General features: G+C 46.0%; 1 protein-coding gene across 3 annotated transcripts in view; it reads left to right on the top strand.

Moving 5' to 3' along the window:
- The window catches only part of LOC106609634 (IQ motif and SEC7 domain-containing protein 3-like), a 183,470-nt gene that overhangs the window by 134,741 nt on the left and 25,127 nt on the right, over window positions 1-23,602 (top strand). For all 3 annotated transcript variants that reach the window (XM_045722253.1, XM_045722255.1, XM_045722254.1), the window contains 3 exons: window positions 2,165-2,331; window positions 11,851-11,990; window positions 22,543-22,668. In XM_045722253.1, coding sequence (XP_045578209.1) covers window positions 2,165-2,331; window positions 11,851-11,990; window positions 22,543-22,668 — 433 coding nt within the window. The remainder of the gene's footprint in view (window positions 1-2,164; window positions 2,332-11,850; window positions 11,991-22,542; window positions 22,669-23,602) is intronic.

The raw sequence follows: 23,602 nt of genomic DNA, 5'->3' as shown, positions 1-23,602 counted from the left end.
GGGAGTAGGGACTTCATCTTATCTGTATATTCTAGGGAGTAGGGACTTCATCTTATCTGTATATTCTAGGGAGTAGGGACTTCACCTTATCTGTATATTCTAGGGAGTAGGGACTTCATCTTATCTGTATCTTCTAGGGAGTATGTCACGTTCTGACCTGTAAAGGTGTTATTTGTTAGTGTTTAGTTTGGTCAGGACGTGGCAGGGGGTATTTGTTTTATGTGGTTCAGGGTTTTGGTTATTGTTCTATGTTAGTTTATTTCTATGTTCAGTCTAGTCGTTTGTATTTCTATGTTTAGCTATTGGTGTTGGGGCCTTCAGTTGGAGGCAGCTGTCTATCGTTGCCTCTGATTGAAGGCTCCTATAATTTGGGAGTAGTGTTTGTATTGTGGATTGTGGGTAGTTGTATTCTGTTTTGTGCTTGCCACCTGACAGAACTGTTAGTGTCGTGTCTGTTAATTGGAGACATGTTTATTTTGTTTCTCTTTGTTTCAATATTAAAAAGAGGAGTAACTACACTTATCTGTTCTAGCGTGTTGGGACTTCACACATCGTACACTTGCTACAGAGTAGGGACTTCATCTTATCTGTATATTCTAGGGAGTAGGGACTTCATCTTATCTGTATATTCTAGGGAGTAGGGACTTCATCTTATCTGTATATTCTAGGGAGTAGGGACTTCATCTTATCTGTATATTCTAGGGAGTAGGGACTTCACCTTATCTGTATATTCTAGGGAGTAGGGACTTCATCTTATCTGTATCTTCTAGGGAGTATGTCACGTTCTGACCTGTAAAGGTGTTATTTGTTAGTGTTTAGTTTGGTCAGGACGTGGCAGGGGGTATTTGTTTTATGTGGTTCAGGGTTTTGGTTATTGTTCTATGTTAGTTTATTTCTATGTTCAGTCTAGTCGTTTGTATTTCTATGTTTAGCTATTGGTGTTGGGGCCTTCAGTTGGAGGCAGCTGTCTATCGTTGCCTCTGATTGAAGGTCCTATAATTTGGGGTGTGTTTGTATTGTGGATTGTGGGTAGTTGTATTCTGTTTTGTGCTTGCCACCTGACAGAACTGTTAGTGTCGTGTCTGTTAATTGGAGACATGTTTATTTTGTTTCTCTTTGTTTCAATATTAAAAAAAGATGAGTATACACTTCCCTGTTGCGTGTTGGCCCTCCACACACGACACTCGTTACAGAGTAGGGACTTCATCTTATCTGTATATTCTAGGGAGTAGGGACTTCATCTTATCTGTATATTCTAGGGAGTAGGGACTTCATCTTATCTGTATCTTCTAGGGAGTAGGGACTTCATCTTATCTGTATATTCTAGGGAGTAGGGACTTCATCTTATCTGTATATTCTAGGGAGTAGGGACTTCATCTTATCTGTATATTCTAGGGAGTAGGGACTTCCTCTTATCTGTATATTCTAGGGAGTAGGGACTTCATCTTATCTGTATATTCTAGGGAGTAGGGACTTCATCTTATCTGTATATTCTAGGGAGTAGGGACTTCATCTTATCTGTATATTCTAGGGAGTAGGGACTTCATCTTATCTGTATATTCTAGGGAGTAGGGACTTCATCTTTTCTGTATCTTCTAGGGAGTAGGGACTTCCTCTTATCTGTATATTCTAGGGAGTAGGGACTTCATCTTATCTGTATATTCTAGGGAGTAGGGACTTCATCTTATCTGTATATTCTAGGGAGTAGGGACTTCATCTTATCTGTATATTCTAGGGAGTAGGGACTTCATCTTATCTGTATATTCTAGGGAGTAGGGACTTCATCTTATCTGTATATTCTAGGGAGTAGGGACTTCATCTTATCTGTATATTCTAGGGAGTAGGGACTTCATCTTAGCTGTATCTTCTGGTTGGAAGTGATGAGATAATTGTAATTTAACAGGGGAATTAGTAGGTTTATGTTGAGGAAGAGGCAGGAAGGTCTATTCTATGACAAGATTGTTGGATCTCTCTGACCATGCGTCATGTTCCTCTTTCCAGATCCTCTGGGGGGTGTGGGGTCTTATGGGTCCTGGTCGGGAGGTTTTTGTTGCAAAATAAATAAGACTGGTTCATGGGTTTTACAAATACTAACCCCCTCTCTCCCACCTCCCTCCTGTCCCCCTGTCCCCTCTCCTGTCCCCCTGCCCCCCACCCTCTCCAGTCAGCGGTACTGCATGTGTAACCCGGACGTGGTGCAGCAGTTCCACAACCCCGACACCATCTTCATCCTGGCCTTCGCTATCATCCTCCTCAACACAGACATGTACTCACCCAACATCAAGCCTGACCGCAAGATGATGCTGGAGGACTTCATACGCAACCTCCGAGGTGAGCCATTATCTTACTAGAGAGTGTAGGAGTGGTAGATGAGAAGGAGGGGGAGGATGGGAGTAGAGGGGAGGGGAACTGGGTAAGTAATAGTTATTTACTACTTACTTTATACTAGTTAGTTAGTTAGTTACTAGTTCATTTGTTACTACTTAGTTAGTTACTAGTTAATGTGTTACTAGTTGGTTAGTTGTTAGTTAGTTACTAGTAACCCCCTATCCAAGTGCATATAGCGTATACATAGTGTAGCCTTTCACAGAGGCCATTCATCTTGAATCCATAGCGACAGGATATTCAACCTATCAGGTCGCCGCAATGATTTGTCTGCGTTTGAAATATCCGTCGTGGATGTAATATCCGTGTAACAAGAGAAGACGGCTAAAGTCCCAATCCATTGTCCCTAACAGTTAGCCAACTCTAATTCAAATCATCTGCGTCCAAAAGGGCACCCTGTTCTCTACATAATGCACTACCTTTGACCAGGGCCCAAGGCACCCTATTCCCTAACCAGGGCCCAAGGCACCCTATTCCCTAACCAGGGCCCAAGGCACCCTATTCCCTAACCAGGGCCCAAGGCACCCTATTCCCTAACCAGGGCCCATGGCACCCTATTCCCTAGCCAGGGCCCATGGCACCCTATTCCCTATGGGCCCTGGTCAAAAGTAGTGCACTATATAAGGAATAGGATGCCATTTGTGATGCAGACCTTGTGTTGTTGGTAATATAGAGCTGCATCATAGTTTTCCTCTGCCAGGGAAGGATGCGTCAGGACTGTGGGATCAATATGGTACAAGTTTAATGGATTCATCTGGACGGCTACTCACAATTAAATGAAGTTGGAAAATCAATCGGGGCGTCTCATGCAAATCAGGATATGCCACGATGCTTGGCTTTCTTCCTCTGTTTGTGTCCTCTCTCTCTCTCTCTCTCTCTCTCTCTCTCTCTCTCTCTCTCTCTCTCTCTCTCTCTCCACTCTCATTCTCTTGCTCTCTCTCTTCCTCTCTCTCATTCTCTCTCTCTCACTCTCTGACTGTCTCTTTCTCGTTCCCTTTCTCTCTCTTTCTATCTTTCAGCTCTCTCTCTCTTACTGTATCTCTCCCAATCTCCCCCCTGTCTCCCTCCCTCCTCCTTCCCCCTCTCTCTATATTTTCAGCTAATTGAGTAGTGGGAAGAAGACAGTTAAGAGATTGAATCGGATGTTAATTAATGAATAACAAAAGGAGTGCTCACTTACTCAATTACACTGGACCAGAAATGTCAAAAACATTCTGCAATGTCTAACCTGATATATAGACAGTGAATAGAATTAGTATAATGACTTGTATTGTATCCTAGAAACCATTCCATATATATATGTAAATGTCTTACTTTTGATGTATGAAAATATGACAGTGTTCACATAATTGGTATAACTCTTGATGTGTCTAATAGTACCGCTGTTGCACATTTAATTAGTTTAATGACTTACATTGTATTCTAGAAACGTCTCCACATACAGTATATATGTCTTACTGTTAATGTATCTAATTGTACTATAGTGACGTCTCTTTGGAGTACGGACCAAAGGGCCTAGCACATGGTCCATGCTGGTCCTGGATCAGAGAGCCTAGCACATGGTCCATGCTGGTCCTGGATCAGAGAGCCTAGCACATGGTCCATGCTGGTCCTGGATCAGAGAGCCTAGCACATGGTCCATGCTGGTCCTGGATCAGAGAGCCTAGCACATGGGCCATGCTGTCCTGGATCAGAGAGCCTAGCACATGGGCCATGCTGTCCTGGATCAGAGAGCCTAGCTAGGGGTGGGCCATGCTGGTCCTGCATCAGAGAGCCTAGCTAGGGGTGGTCCATGCTGGTCCTGGATCAGAGAGCCTAGCTAGGGGTGGGCCATGCTGGTCCTGGATCAGAGAGCATAGCTAGGGGGGGGGCCATGCTGGTCCTGGATGGCTGTAGTATGTGGTTGTTGCAGAGTCAGATGTACTACCTGAATTTGTTCAGGGAGAGATGGAGAGAATACATAAAATAAGATAAATCAGGTGAAAGCACAGTAAGCAGAACTCTCCCTCCCTCCCTCCCTCCCTCCCTCCCTCCCTCCCTCCCTCCCTCCCTCCCTCCCTCCCTCCCTCTCTCTCTCTCTCTCATTCTCTCTCTCACTCTCTCTCTCTCTCTCCCCTCTCAATCTCTCTCACACACAGATCCCCCCCACACACACACCCTTCTCCTCTTCCTCCCACTGTGCTGACTCCATAATGTGGAGTGATGCCTCAGCATATCCAAGAGTGCATCTGTGTCACTGCCCTGACGAGTGTCTCCATTTGCCTAAATTATTCCCGACCTAGCAGCCTCATTGGCTCCTCAATGAACCACCCTGGCTATAATGGGGTCTATCTAGAGGGACGCCTCACGGCCAAATGATACAGTATGTTCTCCCCAGTCCCCAGTTGATATGTCCCCCATAGTCCCCTGTTGATATGTCCCCCCCAGTCCCCAGTTGATTTGTCCCCCATAGTCCCCTGTTGATATGTTCCCTACAGTCCCCAGTTGATATGTTCTCCCCAGTCCCCTGTTGATATGTCCCCCCCAGTCCCCAGTTGATTTGTCCCCCATAGTCCCCTGTTGATATGTTCCCTACAGTCCCCAGTTGATATGTTCTCCCCAGTCCCCTGTTGATATGCCCCCCAGTCCCCAGTTGATATGTCCCCCAGTCCCCTGTTGATATCTTCCCCACAGTCCCCGGTTGATATGTTCTCCCCAGTCCCCAGTTGATATGTCCCCCCCAGTCCCCTGTTGATATGTTCCCTACAGTCCCCAGTTGATATGTTCTCCCCAGTCCCCTGTTGATATGTCCCCCCCAGTCCCCAGTTGATATGTCCCCCCAGTCCCCTGTTGATAGGTTCCCCACAGTCCCCAGTTGATATGTTCCCCACAGTCCCCAGTTGATATGTTCCCCCCAGTCCCCAGTTGATATGTCCCCCCAGTCCCCTGTTGATATGTTCCCTACAGTCCCCAGTTGATATGTTCTCCCCAGTCCCCAGTTGATATGTCCCCCATAGTCCCCTGTTGATATGTTCCCTACAGTCCCCAGTTGATATGTTCTCCCCAGCCCCCAGTTGATATGTCCCCCCCAGTCCCCTGTTGATATGTTCCCTACAGTCCCCAGTTGATATGTCCCCCCCAGTCCCCAGTTGATATGTTCTCCCCAGTCCCCTGTTGATATGTCCCCCCAGGCCCCAGTTGATATGTCCCCCACAGTCCCCTGTTGATATGTTCCCTACAGTCCCCAGTTGATATGTTCTCCCCAGTCCCCTGTTGATATGTCCCCCCAGTCCCCAGTTGATATATTCCCCCAGTTCCCTGTTGATATGTTCCCCCCAGTCCCCAGTTGATATGTTCCCCACAGTCCCCAGTTGATATGTTCCCCCCAGTCCCCTGTTGATATGTCCCCCAGGCCCCAGTTGATATGTCCCCCCAGTCCCCTGTTGATATGTTCCCCACAGTCCCCTGTTGATATGTTCCCCACAGTCCCCAGTTGATATGTAACCCCCAGTCCCCAGTTGATATGTTCCCCCCAGTCCCCAGTTGATATGTGTCCCCCAGTCCCCAGTTGATATGTTCCCCCAGTCCCCAGTTGATATGTCCCCCCCCAGTCCCCAGTTGATATGTTCCCCCAGTCCCTAGTTGATATGTTCCCCCAGTCCCGAATTGATATGTTCCCCCAGTCCCCAGTTGATATGTGTCCCCCCAGTCCCCAGTTGATATGTTCCCCACAGTCCCCAGTTGATATGTTCCCCCCAGTCCCTAGTTGATATGTTCCCCCAGTCCCAAATGTATATGTTCCCCCCAGTCCCCAGTTGATATGTTCCCCACAGTCCCTCAGTTGATATGTTCCCCATAGTCCCCAGTTGATATGTTCCCCCAGTCCCCAGTTGATATGTTCCCCACAGTCCCCAGTTGATATGTTCCCCACAGTCCCCAGTTGATATGCCCCCCCAGTCCCCAGTTGATATGTTCCCCCAGTCCCCAGTTGATATATTCCCCCAGTCCCCAGTTGATATATTCCCCCAGTCCCCAGTTGATATGTCCCCCCAGTCCCCAGTTGATATGTTCCCCCCAGTCCCCAGTTGATATGTTCCCCCAGTCCCCAGTTGATATGTTCCCCCCAGTCCCCAGTTGATATATTCCCCCAGTCCCTAGTTGATATATTCCCCCATTCCCCAGTTGATATGTTCCCCCCAGTCCCCAGTTGATATATTCCCCCCAGTCCCCAGTTGATATGTCCCCCCCAGTCCCCAGTTGATATATTCCCCCCAGTCCCTAGTTGATATGTTCTCCCCAGTCCCCAGTTGATATGTCCCCCAGTCCCCAGTTGATATGTCCCCCCAGTCCCCAGTTGATATGTTCCCCCAGTCCCCAGTTGATATGTTCTCCCCAGTCCCCAGTTGATATGTTCCCCCAGTCCCCAGTTGATATATTCCCCCAGTCCCCAGTTGATATATTCCCCCAGTCCCCAGTTGATATGTCCCCCCAGTCCCCAGTTGATATGTTCCGCCAGTCCCCAGTTGATATGTTCCCCCCAGTCCCCAGTTGATATGTTCCCCCAGTCCCCAGTTGATATATTACCCCCAGTCCCTAGTTGATATATTCCCTCCAGTCCCCAGTTGATATGTCCCCCGAGTCCCCAGTTCATATGTTCCCCGCATTCCCCAGTTGATATGTTCCCCCAGTCCCCAGTTGATATATTCCCCCCAGTCCCCAGTTGATATGTCACCCCCAGTCCCCAGTTGATATGTTCTCCCCAGTCCCTAGTTGATATGTTCTCCCCAGTCCCCAGTTGATATGTCCCCCAGTCCCCAGTTGATATGTACCCCCAGTCCCCAGTTGATATGTTCCCCCAGTCCCCAGTTGATATATTCCCCCCAGTCCCTAGTTGATATGTTCTCCCCAGTCCTCAGTTGATATGTTCCCCCTAGTCCCCAGTTGATATGTTCCGCCCCAGTCCCCAGTTGATATTTTCCCCCAGTCCCCAGTTGATATGTTCCCCCCAGTCCCCAGTTGATATGTTCCCCACAGTCCCCAGTTGATATATTCCCCCAGTCCCTAGTTGATATGTTCTCCCCAGTCCCCAGTTGATATATTCCCCCCAGTCCCCAGTTGATATGTTCCCCACAGTCCCCAGTTGATATGTTACCCCCAGTCCCCAGTTGATATATTCCCCCAGTCCCCGGTTAATATGTTCTCCCCAGTCCCCAGTTGATATATTCCCCCCAGTCCCCAGTTGATATGTTCCCCCCAGTCCCCAGTTGATATGTTCTCCCCAGTCCCTAGTTGATATGTTCTCCCCAGTCCCCAGTTGATATGTTCCCCCCAGTCCCCAGTTGATATGTTCTCCCCAGTCCCCAGTTGATATGTTCCCCCAGTCCCCAGTTGATATATTCCCCCAGTCCCCAGTTGATATTGTCCCCCCAGTCCCCAGTTGATATGTTCCCCCAGTCCCTAGTTGATATGTTCCCCCCTAGTCCCCAGTTGATATGTCCCCCCAGTCCCCAGTTGATATGTTCCCCCAGTCCCGAATTGATATGTTCCCCCCAGTCCCCAGTTGATATTTTCCCCCCAGTCCCCAGTTGATATGTTCCTCCCCCAGTCCCCAGTTGATATGTTCCCCCCAGTCCCCAGTTGATATGTTCCCCCCAGTCCCCAGTTGATATATTCCCCCCCAGTCCCCAGTTGATATATCCCCCCCAGTCCCTAGTTTATATGTTCCCCCCAGTCCCCAGTTGATATATTCCCCCACAGTCCCCAGTTGATATGTTCCCCCAGTCCCCAGTTGATATGTTCCCCCCAGTCCCCAGTTGATATATTCCCCCAGTCCCCAGTTGATATGTTCCCCCCAGTCCCCAGTTGATATGTTCTCCCCAGTCCCCAGTTGATATATTCCCCCCAGTCCCTAGTTGATATATTCCCCCCTGTCCCCAGTTGATATGTTCTCCCCAGTCCCCAGTTGATATGTTCCCCCCAGTCCCCAGTTGATATATTCCCCCCAGTCCCCAGTTGATATGTTCCCCCAGTCCCCAGTTGATATGTTCCCCCCAGTCCCCAGTTGATATGTTCTCCCCCAGTCCCCAGTTGATATATTCCCCCCAGTCCCCAGTTGATATATTCCCCCCAGTCCCCAGTTGATATGTTCCCCCCAGTCCCCAGTTGATATGTTCTCCCCAGTCCCCAGTTGATATATTCCCCCCAGTCCCCGGTTGATATGTTCTCCCCCAGTCCCCAGTTGATATGTTCCCCCCAGTCTCCAGTTGATATGTTCCCCCCAGTCCCCAGTTGATATGTTCTCCCCCAGTCCCCAGTTGATATGTTCTCCCCAGTCCCCAGTTGATATGTTCCCCCCAGTCCCCAGTTGATATGTTCCCCCCAGTCCCCAGTTGATATGTTCCCCCAGTCCCCAGTTGATATGTTCCCCCCAGTCCCCAGTTGATATGTTCCCCACAGTCCCCAGTTGATATTTGTCCCCCAGTCCCCAGTTGATATGTTCCCCCCAGTCCCTAGTTGATATACCCCCCAGTCCCCAGTTGATATATTCCCCCCAGTCCCCAGTTGATATATTCCCCCCAGTCCCCAGTTGATATGTTCCCCCAGTCCCCAGTTGATATGTTCCCCCAGTACCCAGTTGATATATTCCCCCAGTCCCCAGTTGATATGTCCCCCCAGTCCCCAGTTGCTATGTTCCCCCCAGTCCCTAGTTGATATGTTCCCCCAGTCCCCAGTTGATATGTTCCCCCAGTCCCCAGTTGATATATTCCCCCCAGTCCCCAGTTGATATGTCCCCCCCAGTCCCCAGTTGATATGTTCCCCCCAGTCCCTAGTTGATATGTTCCCCCCTAGTCCCCAGTTGATATGCCCCCAGTCCCCAGTTGATATGTTCCCCCAGTCCCCAGTTGATATGTTCCCCCAGTCCCCAGTTTATATTTTCCCCCAGTCCCCAGTTGATATGTTCCTCCCCAGTCCCCAGTTGATATGTTCCCCCCAGTCCCCAGTTGATATGTTCCCCCCAGTCCCCAGTTGATATATTCCCCCCCAGTCCCCAGTTGATATATCCCCCCCCAGTCCCTAGTTTATATATTCCCCCCAGTCCCCAGTTGATATATTCCCCCACAGTCCCCAGTTGATATGTTCCCCCCAGTCCCCAGTTGATATGTTCCCCCCAGTCCCCAGTTGATATATTCCCCCCAGTCCCCAGTTGATATGTTCCCCCCAGTCCCCAGTTGATATGTTCTCCCCAGTCCCCTGTTGATATATTCCCCCAGTCCCTAGTTGATATATTCCCCCCTGTCCCCAGTTGATATGTTCTCCCCAGTCCCCAGTTGATATGTTCCCCCCAGTCCCCAGTTGATATATTCCCCCCAGTCCCCAGTTGATATGTTCCCCCCAGTCCCCAGTTGATATGTTCCCCCCAGTCCCCAGTTGATATGTTCTCCCCAGTCCCCAGTTGATATATTCCCCCAGTCCCCAGTTGATATGTTCCCCCCAGTCCCCAGTTGATATGTTCCCCCCAGTCCCCAGTTGATATGTTCTCCCCAGTCCCCAGTTGATATATTCCCCCAGTCCCCAGTTGATATGTTCTCCCCCAGTCCCCAGTTGATATGTTCCCCCCAGTCTCCAGTTGATATGTTCCCCCCAGTCCCCAGTTGATATGTTCTCCCCAGGCGCAGGATGTTTCATAACATCTGTAACGAGTGCGCTGAGTCGGGAAGCAAGTTCAGGGAGTGAGAGTTTTAATAAATAAACAAAAACCACGAACCACAAGCAACGCACCGACATGAAAACAGAGTCAATAACACCTGAGGAAAGAACCAAGGGGAGTGACAGATATAGGGAAGATAATCAAGGAGGTGATGGAGTCCATGTGAGTGTCATGAGGCGCAGGTGCGCGAGACGATGGTAACAGGTGTGAGGGATAATCAGCAGCCTGATGACCTAGAGGCTGGAGACAACATCAAGAGGAGGGTTTTTTTGCAATTTACTAATTTAACATTTGCTTTTCTCATTATTTTAATATAATGTATGTGTGTGTGTGGGGTTGTGTGTGTGTTTGTGTGTGTGTGTGTGTGTGTGTGTGTGTGTGTGTGTGTGTGTGTGTGTGTGTGTGTGTGTGTGTGTGTGTGTGTGTGTGTGTGTGTGTGTGTGTGTGTGTGTGTGTGTGTGTGTGTGTGTGTGTGTGTTGAGAGTTGATGTCGAGGCGCTGTATGTGTGTGTTTGATGGTGTGCTTTGAATGAGTGTGTTTGTGCTCTGTGATCCTGACTGAGATATGAGTGTGTGTGTGTTTGATCGTGCTCTGTGATCGGCACTGAGTGTGTGTGTTTGGTTGTGCTCTATGATAGGGACTGAGTGTGTGTGTTTGATCGTGCTCTGTGATCGGGACTGAGTGTGTGTGTTTGGTTGTGCTCTATGATAGGGACTGAGTGTGTGTGTTTGGTTGTGCTCTATGACAAGGACTGAGTGTGTGTGTTTGGTTGTGCTCTATGATAGGGACTGAGTGTGTGTGTTTGGTTGTGCTCTGTGATAGGGACTGAGTGTGTGTTTGGTTGTGCTCTATGATAGGGACTGAGTGTGTGTTTGGTGCGCTGTGCCCAGCGTAGTGTGTGTGTGTTTGGTGCGCTGTGCCCATCGTGGTGTGTGTGTGTGTGTGTGTGTGTGTGTGTGTGTGTGTGTGTGTGTGTGGGAGGGAGGGGTCTCCCTGTGGCTCTGACACATTCCCTGGCCTTGGAACAGGAAGAGTGGGTCAGTGTACACACAGCATGGCTCTTCCACCACAGAACACAGATCATTCACCATTCAACTCTCTTGTCTCAAAGCTCCACTGAGGTGAATACACACACACACATACACACAATAAACACGCACAGACTCAAAATCACGCATGCACACACACCCACACGCCGAACCCACACATACACACACCATAGAAAGACTACTGAATGCGTCATGGCCTGGGCTGTTTCTACATGCATGTATATGTATGTGATGTGGTGCTGTAGCTTACAGTAGCTTACAGTAGTTTCGTTGTTTACAGTAGCTTACAGTAGCTTACAGTAGTTTACAGTAGTTTACGGTAGTTTACAGTAGTTTACAATAGTTTACAGTAGCTTACAGTAGCTTACAGTAGTTTACAATAGTTTATAGTAGTTTACGGTAGTTTACAATAGTTTACAGTAGCTTACAGTAGCTTACAGTAGTTTACAATAGTTTACAGTAGTTTACAGTAGCTTAAAATAGTTTACAGTAGTTTACAGGCTTCTGTCATTGGGCCTCATTGTGAATGTCTGTGTATTTGGGATTGCATGCGTGTGTTTGGGCCTCAAACATTGCCACTGTTTCTAGAACATGGTTTGTGTGTGTGTGTTGTGTGTGTGTGTGTGTGTGTGTGTGTGTCTAGGTGTGGATGATGGAGCTGACATCCCCAGAGACATGGTGGTGGGCATCTATGAGGGGACTAACCCATGGTGTGTGTGTGTGTCTAGGTGTGGATGATGGAGCTGACATCCCCAGAGACATGGTGGTGGGCATCTATGAGAGGATCCAACAGAGAGAGCTGCGCTCCAATGAAGACCACGTCACCTACGTCACCAAGGTGGAGCAGTCCATTGTTGGCATGAAGACAGTAAGGACTGTGGTGGCTAATTTCTGCATTACCACATGAGGAGAGTTACAAACTTCACACACCAGTCAGAGTTATACTTAAACTACATCTTTAATAATTAAGAGCTTTGCAAAAGCACTTGACTTTCAATGATGCACTATCTCTAATGAACCATTGAAAGTGATTACACAAAAGTACAAAGATCTTTTATAGCCAAGATACACCCCTCTCAACATACATGACGAACCACAGATACATAGAATGGGTCACAAGGTTAAGTTTTGTATGAAAGATATCTATAAAACATAGCAGACAGCAACTGCTGTGTCAACAGTTTTCATTGTATAGACCAGTGTCTGGTCCTCCTACTCCAAACTGCAACCATCTGTCCCTGGTACGGTATAGAACAGAACCATTAGCTCATGTCCTCTGGAATGCTCTTTAGGTTTTATTACCCAAAGACATCGTAAATCTCCTCTGTCAGTGTTATCTCATAGAGGCCCATCCTCAGTAGAACACACACACAATAGTTAACAGAATAGTCTATTCTGTCGAATATTACAACCATTATAATACAATACAAGCATTATAACATAATCTTTTCCACGACAGAACACCAGGGCTTGACATTAACGCTTGTTCGGGACTAGTGACATTTTTTTTGGGGGGGGACAATCAGAATATACATTTCTGTTGTCTGAATGGACAACTCAAATAAATCACATAAGAATCTCAATGTCAAACAATTACTCCGATCAGAGTTGGATCAGAGTGTCTTCCGTATGCGTTGCAATGTGCACTGTTCTCTCAATCTCTGCAGAGCGCATCGGAGTGGAATTGTATTGCATTGACAGGCACGAGCGGTCTTTCAATCACCTGCACAGATCCCCATGTAGCCATGTGTGCACACACAGATGCACACACACACAAATGCACACACACACACACACACACACACACACACACACACACACACACACACACACACACACACACACACACACACACACACACTGTAAGACCGATCCATCAATGTTTACTTGGTGACAGAAGCCACTCAGTCATCTTATAGCTTGTAATTTATCATTGACAGACACATACAATACATCTGAAAACAATAAGACGTGTTTGAGCTGTTTTTGTCACTCAAGAGCAAGGTTGATTTAGTTTGAGAACATACCCAGTGCAATAAGTTAGCCCAAGGGTGTCAAACTCAGTCCATGGAGGGCCTAGTGTCTGCTGGTTTCTGTTTCTTCCTTTCAATGAAGACCTAGACAACCAGGTGAGGGGAGTTCCTTACTAAACAGTGACCTTAATTCATCAATCAAGTACAATGGAGGAGTTAAAACCCATTACATCATTTCCAATGGCGGAGTCATGTCGTTTTCCCGTAGGCTCAGATGGTTACACCGTACCCAAACCGGCCGCGTGCGTGCGCCGTCGTGCGCAAATAGATTTTTTTCCACCCACACCAAACGCGATCACGACACGCAGGTTGAAATATCAAATCAAACTCTGAACCAATTATATTAACAGGTCGAAAAGCATTAAACATTTATGGCAATTTAGCTAGCTAGCTTGCAGTTGCTAGCTAATATGTCCTATTTAGCTAGCTTGCTATTTCTAGCTAATTTGTCCAGAGATATAAACGTTGAGTTGTTATTTTACCTGAAATGCACAAGGTCCTCTACTCCGAGAATTAATTCACACATAAAACAGTCAACCGAATCGTTTCTAGTCATCTCTCCTCCTTCCAGGCTTTTTCTTCTTTGGACTTTATATGGCAATTGGCATCTAACTTTCATAGTTACCACGACAACCAACCGAACTCAGTTCATCTTTCAATCACCCATGTGGCTATAACCAATGAGGCGATGGAACGTGGGTATCTGCTTCTATAAACCAATGTGTAGATGGAAGAGGCAGGACTTTCACCACGTTCAGTGTCACAAATAGAACTGACTTCTATTTTAGCACTTGGCAATGTAGACACTTGTTGGCGGGCGCGAGCCGTGTGGGTGCAATAATTGAATAACATGTATGTTTACATTTATTTTGCAATGCGAGTGGTGTGGTCAGCATGCTTATGAAATCAAGGTTGTGGGTTTGATTCTCACATGGACCACAGAATGTTTTTGTTACACTGAAGATACAGTATATATTACTCTGTTACACCAAACATTGTTCAACTAAACCGTTACACTGACCTCTGTCTGGTCTCCCTTGTAAAAGAGGTCTCTTGACCTCAATGGGACTTTCTGGATAAATAAATACGATTTTATCAAACTAAACATGTGTATTCACCGCACCAATCTTACCTAAAAAGCTTAAAGACTCCTGTTGCAAGTAGCTGACTAATATAGATAGATTGAGTAATGACCTGAGTTAGTGATTTCAGTCCTGATAATGAGTCTTTGCTAATGGTGGAGATGCTAATGAGTAAAATGGCTAATGGGCTCTGCTGACAGTGCTGAGGAAAGGTAGTAACAGTGTTCGCTAACAACGCTAATGAGAAAGACTGAAGGACTTTGAAACGGTGTCTTCTTTTACAGTATCTTAGCTGAAAATGATTAAATGATCAAACTACCGTAATGTTCAGTTCATACTGCAGCAACAGGACTCCACAGTACTATACAATTCATACTACCTCAACAGTACTCCACAGTACTATACAGTACTATATGGTTCATACTACCTCAACAGTACTCTACAGTAGTATACACTACCATACAGTTCATACTACCTCAAGAATACTCAACAGTACTATATGGTTCATACTACCTCAACAGTACTCCACAGTACTATACAGTTCATACTACCTCAACAGTAGTCCACAGTACTATACAGTACTATACAGTTCATAGTACTTCAACAGTACTGTACAGTACTATATAGTTCATACTACCTCAACAGGACTCCACAGTACTGTGCAGTTCATACTACTTCAACAGTATTGCAGCGCAGGTGATAATGACACAAGCAATCAACAAGCTTCCACCCACTGTGCAGTTTCATATACTTTTTCTACTACGAGTAGGCTAAAGGGAGAATGAGCATAGCATCATTAGCGTAGCATCCCGGCTAATGACTGCCTTCTATGAACAGTGTGACTGCCTTGCATGTTTCCCCCATCGCCATAATGAGAAGATAGCTATGCTTACGGTTTAAGGAGCTAGGCAGGAGGCTCTGTGTTAGCTTGCAGGGACATGGAGAGAAATGAGAGAGAGCGCAAGAGAGGGGGAGAGAGAGCAAGAAAGCGAAAGAGAGCGAGAGAGGGAGAGGTATCAGAGAGAAAAATAGAAGAGAACGAGGAGAGAGGGGAGAAAAATAGAAGAGAACGAGGAGAGAGTTAGGGGAGAAAAATAGTGAGGGGGTGAAGCAAGAGAATAAAACACCTAGGAAGAGAAAAAAGAGGGATGTAGGGAAGATGGAGAGAGAGGTGAGAGAGGGGAAGGAGAAGGTATTTGGGTCATGAGGGAGGGATTTAGGGAAGATGGAGAGAGAGGTGAGAGGGGGAAGGAGAAGGTATTTGGGTCATGAGGGAGGGATTTAGGGAAGATGGAGAGAGAGGTGAGAGGGGGAAGGAGAAGGTATTTGGGTCATGTGGGAGGGATTTAGGGAAGATGGAGAGAGAGGTGAGAGGGGGAAGGAGAAGGTATTTGGGTCATGAGGGAGGGATTTAGGGAAGATAGGAGAGAGAGGTGAGAGGGGGAAGGAGAAGGTATTTGGGTCATGTGGGAGGGATTTAGGGAAGATGGAGAGAGAGGTGAGAGGGGGAAGGAGAAGGTATTTGGGTCATGAGGGAGGGATTTAGGGAAGATGGAGCGAGAGGTGAGAGGGGGAAGGAGAAGGTATTTGGGTCATGAGGGAGGGATTTAGGGAAGATGGAGAGAGAGGTGAGAGGGGGAAGGAGAAGGTATTTGGGTCATGAGGGGAGGGATTTAGGGAAGATGGAGAGAGAGGTGAGAGGGGGAAGGAGAAGGTATTTGGGTCATGAGGGAGGGATTTAGGGAAGATGGAGAGAGGTGAGAGGGGGAAGGAGAAGGTATTTGGGTCATGAGGGAGGGATTTAGGGAAGATGGAGAGAGGTGAGAGGGGGAAGGAGAAGGTATTTGGGTCATGTGGGAGGGATTTAGGGAAGATGGAGAGAGAGGTGAGAGGGGGAAGGAGAAGGTATTTGGGTCATGAGGGAGGGATTTAGGGAAGATGGAGAGAGAGGTGAGAGGGGGAGGGAGAAGGTATTTGGATCATTTCCAGAAGGTTCCATTTTGCTGTGTTATATGCCTAAATAAGAAAGGCCCAAATCATGGAGAGACTCTCTCTGTATTGATACTGACCACTGTGTGGACGTGACAGAACCCCATGTAGTTCACCTGTCTCTGTATTGATACTGACCACTGTGTGGACGTGACAGAACCCCATGTAGTTCACCTGTCTCTGTATTGATACTGGCCACTGTGTGGACGTGACAGAACCCCATGTAGTTCACCTGTCTATTGATACTGACCACTGTGTGGACGTGACAGAACCCCATGTAGTTCACCTGTCTCTGTATTGATACTGGCCACTGTGTGGACGTGACAGAACCCCATGTAGTTCACCTGTCTCTGTATTGATACTGGCCGCTGTGTGGACGTGACTGAACCCCATGTAGTTCACCTGTCTCTGTATTGATACTGGCCACTGTGTGGACGTGACTGAACCCCATGTAGTTCACCTGTCTCTGTATTGATACTGGCCACTGTGTGGACGTGACTGAACCCCATGTAGTTCACCTGTCTCTGTATTGATACTGGCCACTGTGTGGACGTGACAGAACCCTATGTAGTTCACCTTAACTCACCCACTCTCTTTCACTCTCTTTTTTCACTCCTTCATTGCTCACATTTTCCTCTCTCCGTTATCGCTCCTCTCTCCCTCCATCTCTCTCTCTCGCTCTCTGTCTCTCTCTGTCTTTCTTTCCTGCCCACGTTTTTTTTTTCAAGCAGTCGCCCTTTCCACGGCCCCCAGTGGACAGTCTTATAGTTTTTGTATTGGACCCTATGTGCAGCTGTACTGTTAATCCTAGGAGCAGTAAGGGAACTGAATTACACTAGCGTCATCTCCAGTTAATTCTCATGTACTCCTGTGTCACACCCTGACCATAGAGAGCCCTTGGTTCTCTATGGTGTTGTAGGTCAGGGCGTGACTAGGGGGTGTTCTAGTCAATTATATTTTTATGTTTGGGTTTGAGTATGGTTCCCAATTAGAGGCAGCTGATTATCGTTGTCTCTAATTGGGGATCATACTTAAGGAGTCCCTGTTCCCACCTGCATTGTGGGATATTGTTTGTGTTAGTGTTTTGTGCACTACGGCTTTCACGTTTGTAGTAGTTTGTTTATTGTTTTGTTTAAGTTTCACAGTAATAAAAGATGTGGAACTCAAATCACGCTGCGCCTTGGTCCGCTCTGTACGACGAATGTGACAGAATGTCCCACCACACAAGGACCAAGCAGCGTGTTCATGAAGTAAAGGAGTTTTGGACATGGGAGGAGATCATGGGAGGACATGAGACCCTTCCTTGGCGGGAGTCGCAGAGGACGTAGGAAGGACAGTGACGACGTCCGGGGGTCGCGGCCACAGAAACCCCAATAAAAAATAAATAAATTGGGGGGGGGGGGCACGAGGGGAGGTCAACTGAGCAGCAGGGAGTGCCAGAGCCCGCCTGGGAGTCGATGGAACAGTGTGAGGAAGGATACCGGAGAAAGGGTTTAGCTAGGAGTATGCGGTAACGCAGGCGTTTGGAGGAGCGTGTCATCAGTCCGGTGAAACCTGTGCCGACTTCACGCATCTGGCCTCCAGTGCGCCTCCCCAGTCCGGTACGTCCTGTGCCAGATCCCCACACTCGTCCTGAAGAGCCAGAGACCGTCAGGGAGGCAATGGAGAAGTTGGGAGAGAGAGAGAGGAGAGAGATGTTATGTAGGTGTGTTCTGCAACACGCATCAGGCCTCCAGTGCGCCTCCCCAGTCCATGCACGGCGTCCAGTCCCGCTCCAAGGTCGGAGCCTTCCACTGCGCCGGTGCCCAGTCCAGGCACGGCGGCCAACCCAGCTCCATGGCCGGAGCCCTCCTCTGCGCCGGTGCCCAGTCCAGGCACGGCGTCCAACCCAGCTCCAAGGCCAGAGCCTTCCTCTGCGCCGATGCCCAGTCCAGGCACGGCATTCAGCCCGGCGCCATGGCCGGATCCGGGGTCTGGGCGGGGGCGGCGACCCGCACCGGAGCCTCCACCAACACTCGTCACCCCCCCTACCCTCCCCATTTGGTTTTAGGTTTTGCGGCCGGAGTCCGCACCTTTGGGGGGTTACTGTCACGCCCTGACCATACAGAGCCCTTGGTTCTCTATGGTGTTGCGCCTTGGTAAGCTCTGTACAATGAACGTGACATCCTGAGGGGATACACAGTTATTATTATTTTGTGAAGAGACCTAGCATAACCCTTATAACTCCAATGAGTGTCTCTATACTAGCAGCTATTAGAGCCTTAAATCTGCCCTTCTGGGAGTCAGTCTGTACATTTGATGAATAATATAAATTTTTATTTAAGGTACAGTGCCTTAAGAAAGTATTCACACGCCTTGACTTTTTCCACATTCTCTTGTGTTACAGCCTGAATTTAAGATGGATTAAAGTGAGATGTTTTGTCACTGGCCAACACACAATACCCCATAATGTCAAAGTGGAATTATGTTTTATTATTAATTAAAAATGAAAAAATGAAAGTATTCAACCCCATTTGTTAATGCAATTCTAAATATGTTCAGGAGTAAACATTTGCTTAACAAGTCACATAATAAGTTGCATGGAATCACTCTGTGTGCAATAATAGTGTGTAACATGTTTTTTGAATGACTTCTCATCTCTGTACCTCACACATACAAGTATCTGTAAGGTCCCTCAGTCAAGCAGTGAATTTCAAACACAGATTCAACCACAAAGACCAGGGAAGTTGTCCAATGCCTCGCAAAGAAGGGTACCTATTGGTAGATGGGTACAAATAAAATAAAAGCAGACATTGAATATCCCTTTGAGCATGGTGAAGTTATTAATTACACTTTGGATGGTGTATCAATACACCCAGTCACTACAAAGATAAAGGCGTCCTTCATAACTCAATTGCCGGAGAGGAACAAAACCACAACATTGTAGTTACTCCACAATACTAATGTCACGTCCTGACCAGAAAAAGGGGTTATTTGTTATTGTAGTTTGGTCAGGGCGTGGCAGGGGGTGTTTGTTTTGTGTGGTTCGGGTTTTTTGGTTTATGTTCTACATTTTCTATTTCTATGTGTTTATCTAGTTTTTCTATTTCTAGGTTGGGTTTTCGGTAGGACCTCCAATTAGAGAAAGCTGGTTGTCGTTGCCTCTAATTGGAGGCCATATTTAGTTGGGGTTTGTTTCACTTGTGTTTTGTGGGTGGTTGTTTCCTGTATAGTCTGTGCACCTTACGGGACTGTTTTCGTCGTTTGTTTTGTTTAAGTGTTTTTTCCTTCAATAAATAAGAAGATGATCAAATACCTGCTGCATTTTGGTCCACTCCTTACGACGCCCGTGACAACTAAGCTAATTGACAGAGTGAAAAGAAGGCAGCCTGTACGGAATACAAATATTCAAAAACATGCATCCTGTTTGCAACAAGGCACTAAAGTAATACTGCAAAACATTTGGTAAAGCAATTCACTTGAATACAAAGTGTTATGTTTGGGGCAAATCCAATACAACACAACACATTACTGAGTAACACTCTCCATGTTTTAAAGCATAGTGGTGGCTGCATCATGTTATGGGTATTCTTTTAATCTTCAAGGACTGGAGAGTTTTTCAGGATAAAAAAAAAACTGAATGGAGTTAATCACCGTCAATACCTGGATCAGTCTGCTTTCCACCAGACACTAGGAGAGGAATTCACCTTTCAGCAGGACAATAACCTAAAACACAAGGCCAAATCTACACTGGAGTTGCTTACCAAGAAGACAGGGAATGTTCCTGAGTGGCCGAGTTACAGTTTTGACTTAAATCTACTTGAAAATCTATGGCAAGACCTGACAATGGTTGTCTAGTAATGATCAACAACCAATTTGACAGAGCTTGAAGAATTTTGAAAAGAATAATGGGCCAATGTTACACAATCCATGTGTGAAAAGCTCTTAGAGACTTGCCCGGATAGATTCACAGCTGTAATCGCTGCCAAAGGTGCTTCTACAAAATATTGACTCGGGGGTGTGAATACTTATGTATGTGAGATATTTCTATATTTCGTTTTCAATAAATTGGCAAAACAATTGCTAAACATGTTTTCACTTTGTCATTATGGGGTATTGAGTGTAGATGGGTGAGAATTCTATATATATAAAAAAATCTAATCCATTTTGAATTCAGGCTGTAACACAACAAAATGTGGAATAAGTCAAGGGGTAGGAATACTTTCTGAAGGCACTGTATTTCATCATTTCAAGTTAGATTCTGTTGTGACATGTTATATCATATGAAATTCAAAAATAGAAAACAATTAGGCAAGGAAATACAATAGACAAAGAATGATGAAATAGAACAATAATTCTACGGTGCAGTCTGAAATATTCAGATAACTGCCAAATAAAATAACCCACATAAAGTGTCTTAATAGGGCATTGGGCCACCACGAGCCAGAACAGCTTCAATGCACCTTGTCATAGATTCTACAAGTGTCTGGAACTCTATTGGAGGGATGCAACACTATTCTTCCACGAGAAATTCCATCATTTGGTGTTTTGTGGATGCTGGTGGAAAACACTGTCTCAGGTGCCGCTCCAGAATCTCCCATAAATGTTCCATTGGGTTGAGCTCTGGTGACTGAGACAGCCATGGCATATGGTTCACATCGTTTTCATGCTCATCAAACCATTCAGTGAACACTCGTGCCCTGTGGATGGGGGCATTGTCATCCTATGTGGTGTAGCCATGGTAACCAAAATAATGGCCTGCCCAGCATTTTTATACATGACCCTAAGCATGATGGGATGCTAATTGCTTAATTAACTAAGGAACCAGAGGTCTGTGGAAGCACCTGCTTTCAATATACTTTGTATCCCTCATTTACTCAAGTGTTTCCATTATTTTGGCAGTTAACTGAATATCCAAACAAGTTCAACACTTTTGACCAAACATTTTAGTTATAGACTGCACCTTTAAATATGCACCATGCAAACATTGCCATTTCCTGGTTGCTAAAATTCTAATAGTTTGCCTAATTTCCATTTATGTGAAAGAATAAGAATGTATAGTGTAGAGAATCATTGTACCATCTAAACCGCTGTGAAATATATTTTCCATAACCCAAAATATTGTATTTTCAGCTGTTTGAAGCTGGTGCACAAAACCGAAATTAAAAGACGCAAAAACTAAACTGAAGTACGGGAAGCATAGAAATAGTGCACATAAAACAGATCTACCGCTTCTTATACTTGCTTTCAATGAGAAGGACAGATCTATAACTCACATTTCTATGTGAATTTGGTCGGTTTGCCCAAAAAGTCACTTGAACTGTTACTCCAAACATCACTCACCGTTTCAGTTCATCACTCTCTATTTATTGTGTTGCTCGTTTTTTTCTTCCACTATAAGAGGAAAGAGAACGAGAGAGCAAGAGAGGGGCAGAAAGAGAATGAGAGGGGGAAGATGTAACTATAGCCAAGTGTGAGACGAAGAGGGAAAAAGAGGAACAAGCTTGTCTGTGAGGTTCAGTGTACTTTAGAAAACCCCTTGCAGGCTAAAAGATCAGAGCTTTTCTTTAAAGGTGTCAATGGAGCACAGAGAGATCGATGGGCCATGGCCAAGACACCCTTAATCAACAACACTCTCTCTCCACCTTTCATCTTTCTCTCTCTCTCTCTCTCTCTCTCTTTCTTTCTTTCTTTCTCTCTCCCTCTTCCTCTCTCTCTTTTTGTCTCTCTCTCTCTTTCTTTCTTTCTTTCTTTCTTTCTTTCTTTCTTTCTTTCTTTTTTCTCTCTCCCTCTTCCTCTCTCTCTTTTTGTCTCTCTCGCTCCCCCTGCTTTGGCTTGCCAACGGCATCAGTTTATCCCTTCTTTCTGTTCTCTGTCTGTCCATTCTCTCCTATCTTTCATCTCTGAAAATGTGAAGTGTTCTAAGAAGCAGTCTTCATGGTCATTTTTAACGGGCATAACTGTCCAATCTGTGCCTGAGCAGAATTCATCAATAAGACCTTGTGTAGCAGAATCCTTTGGATTTATGGAGGCAGTTATTGACAGGAGAGTGATAGCTCAGCGGTGTAATTTTGTTGCAGCCTACAGTAGAACAAGGTAGCGCATCATTGTGCATCTGTGAGATCATGGAGGACGCCAATGAAAAGTGGTGGAGTGATATTACCACTTTCCCTTAAACTTTTTCTGCAAAACAAGTTTTTATCCCTCCCTCTTATTCTTTCACTCTTCAGAGTATTGTATTTTTGATTTGGCTTTGAATTGGCTATGTAAATAAGTTGGATTGTGCCAATAAAGTTTGTTCTAAAATCAATCTCTCGCTCTCTCTCTTTCTCTGTAGGTTCTGTCTGTTCCCCACAGAAGATTGGTGTGCTGTAGCCGTCTGTTTGAGGTGACGGACGTCAACAAGGCCCAGAAACAGGCAGCCCACCAGAGAGAAGTCTTCCTCTTCAATGACCTTATCGTGGTAAGACTCCCTGACACCGGACTGACTCTGCAAAGGATTGTGGGATATGTAGTTTTGTCTTCAGAAAGGATGATAAACTTACTACACCCCTCTGAGGACTATAGGAGGATATTGTTATGGGATTATAGTACTGCAAATGTCTATGTGTTTGGATTTAATTGATTTGCGCCACAATTGCTTTTGGAAAGTGTGGTGTCACCTGACCTACAGTAGTAACATTGCCAAACTATACGGAGATTACCTCACTATCAACTTGGTTGTATTCAACTCGAAGTGTGGTAGCCCACAGTCATATAAAGCAGCTTGTAATATTGTATTCTCTGCCACACATATTCAAGCCATGTAATACCCAGGAAGTCTCTAACAGGGAACCATTTTCTGAAGACTTCGTCCCTAGTTTCTATTTTGTTTCATGACTCATTTATTAAATAATAGATGGTACAGTAGGTTAAACGGAGTCCGCAGTGAACTTATAAACTCAAGCCTAGAGAAAGAAAATAACTACTGGGGTCAGTAATGAAGTCCAAGCTTCAGTCCTTCATTTGGTCAAGGTCACATCGAATGGGCCTCGGAGTTAATCATAGATTAAATGTCTATTATAGTTAATACAACCATTAGGGCAACTCCAAATGTTATCTCTGTGAAGTATTAAACTACTCCCATAATTCCACTAGTTCTCATCTTAATCTGTCTCCAACAAAAACTGGGGGAGAGAAAATAAAAATGAAAGTGTTTCTCTGCTGCCTGCGCTGCCGTCGAAAAGTAATTGTGCCCCGAAGGGAGGAGGGGAGTTTTGAAAATGCTTATTCTTTGCCGGGCCAGAAAAAAATCCTCTTGCGACGTCTTGGCGGAAAACTGTTGATTTGGCACAAAGAGAATGTCATAATTACTTCAATCGCTGAACCTCATTTTGTGAGCGTGAAAAAAAATGAGG

The sequence above is a fragment of the Salmo salar genome, chromosome ssa07 (assembly GCF_905237065.1).
Source record: "Salmo salar chromosome ssa07, Ssal_v3.1, whole genome shotgun sequence".
In the NCBI taxonomy this organism is placed as follows: domain Eukaryota; kingdom Metazoa; phylum Chordata; class Actinopteri; order Salmoniformes; family Salmonidae; genus Salmo; species Salmo salar.
This window is presented reverse-complemented; position numbering and strand designations above follow the sequence as displayed.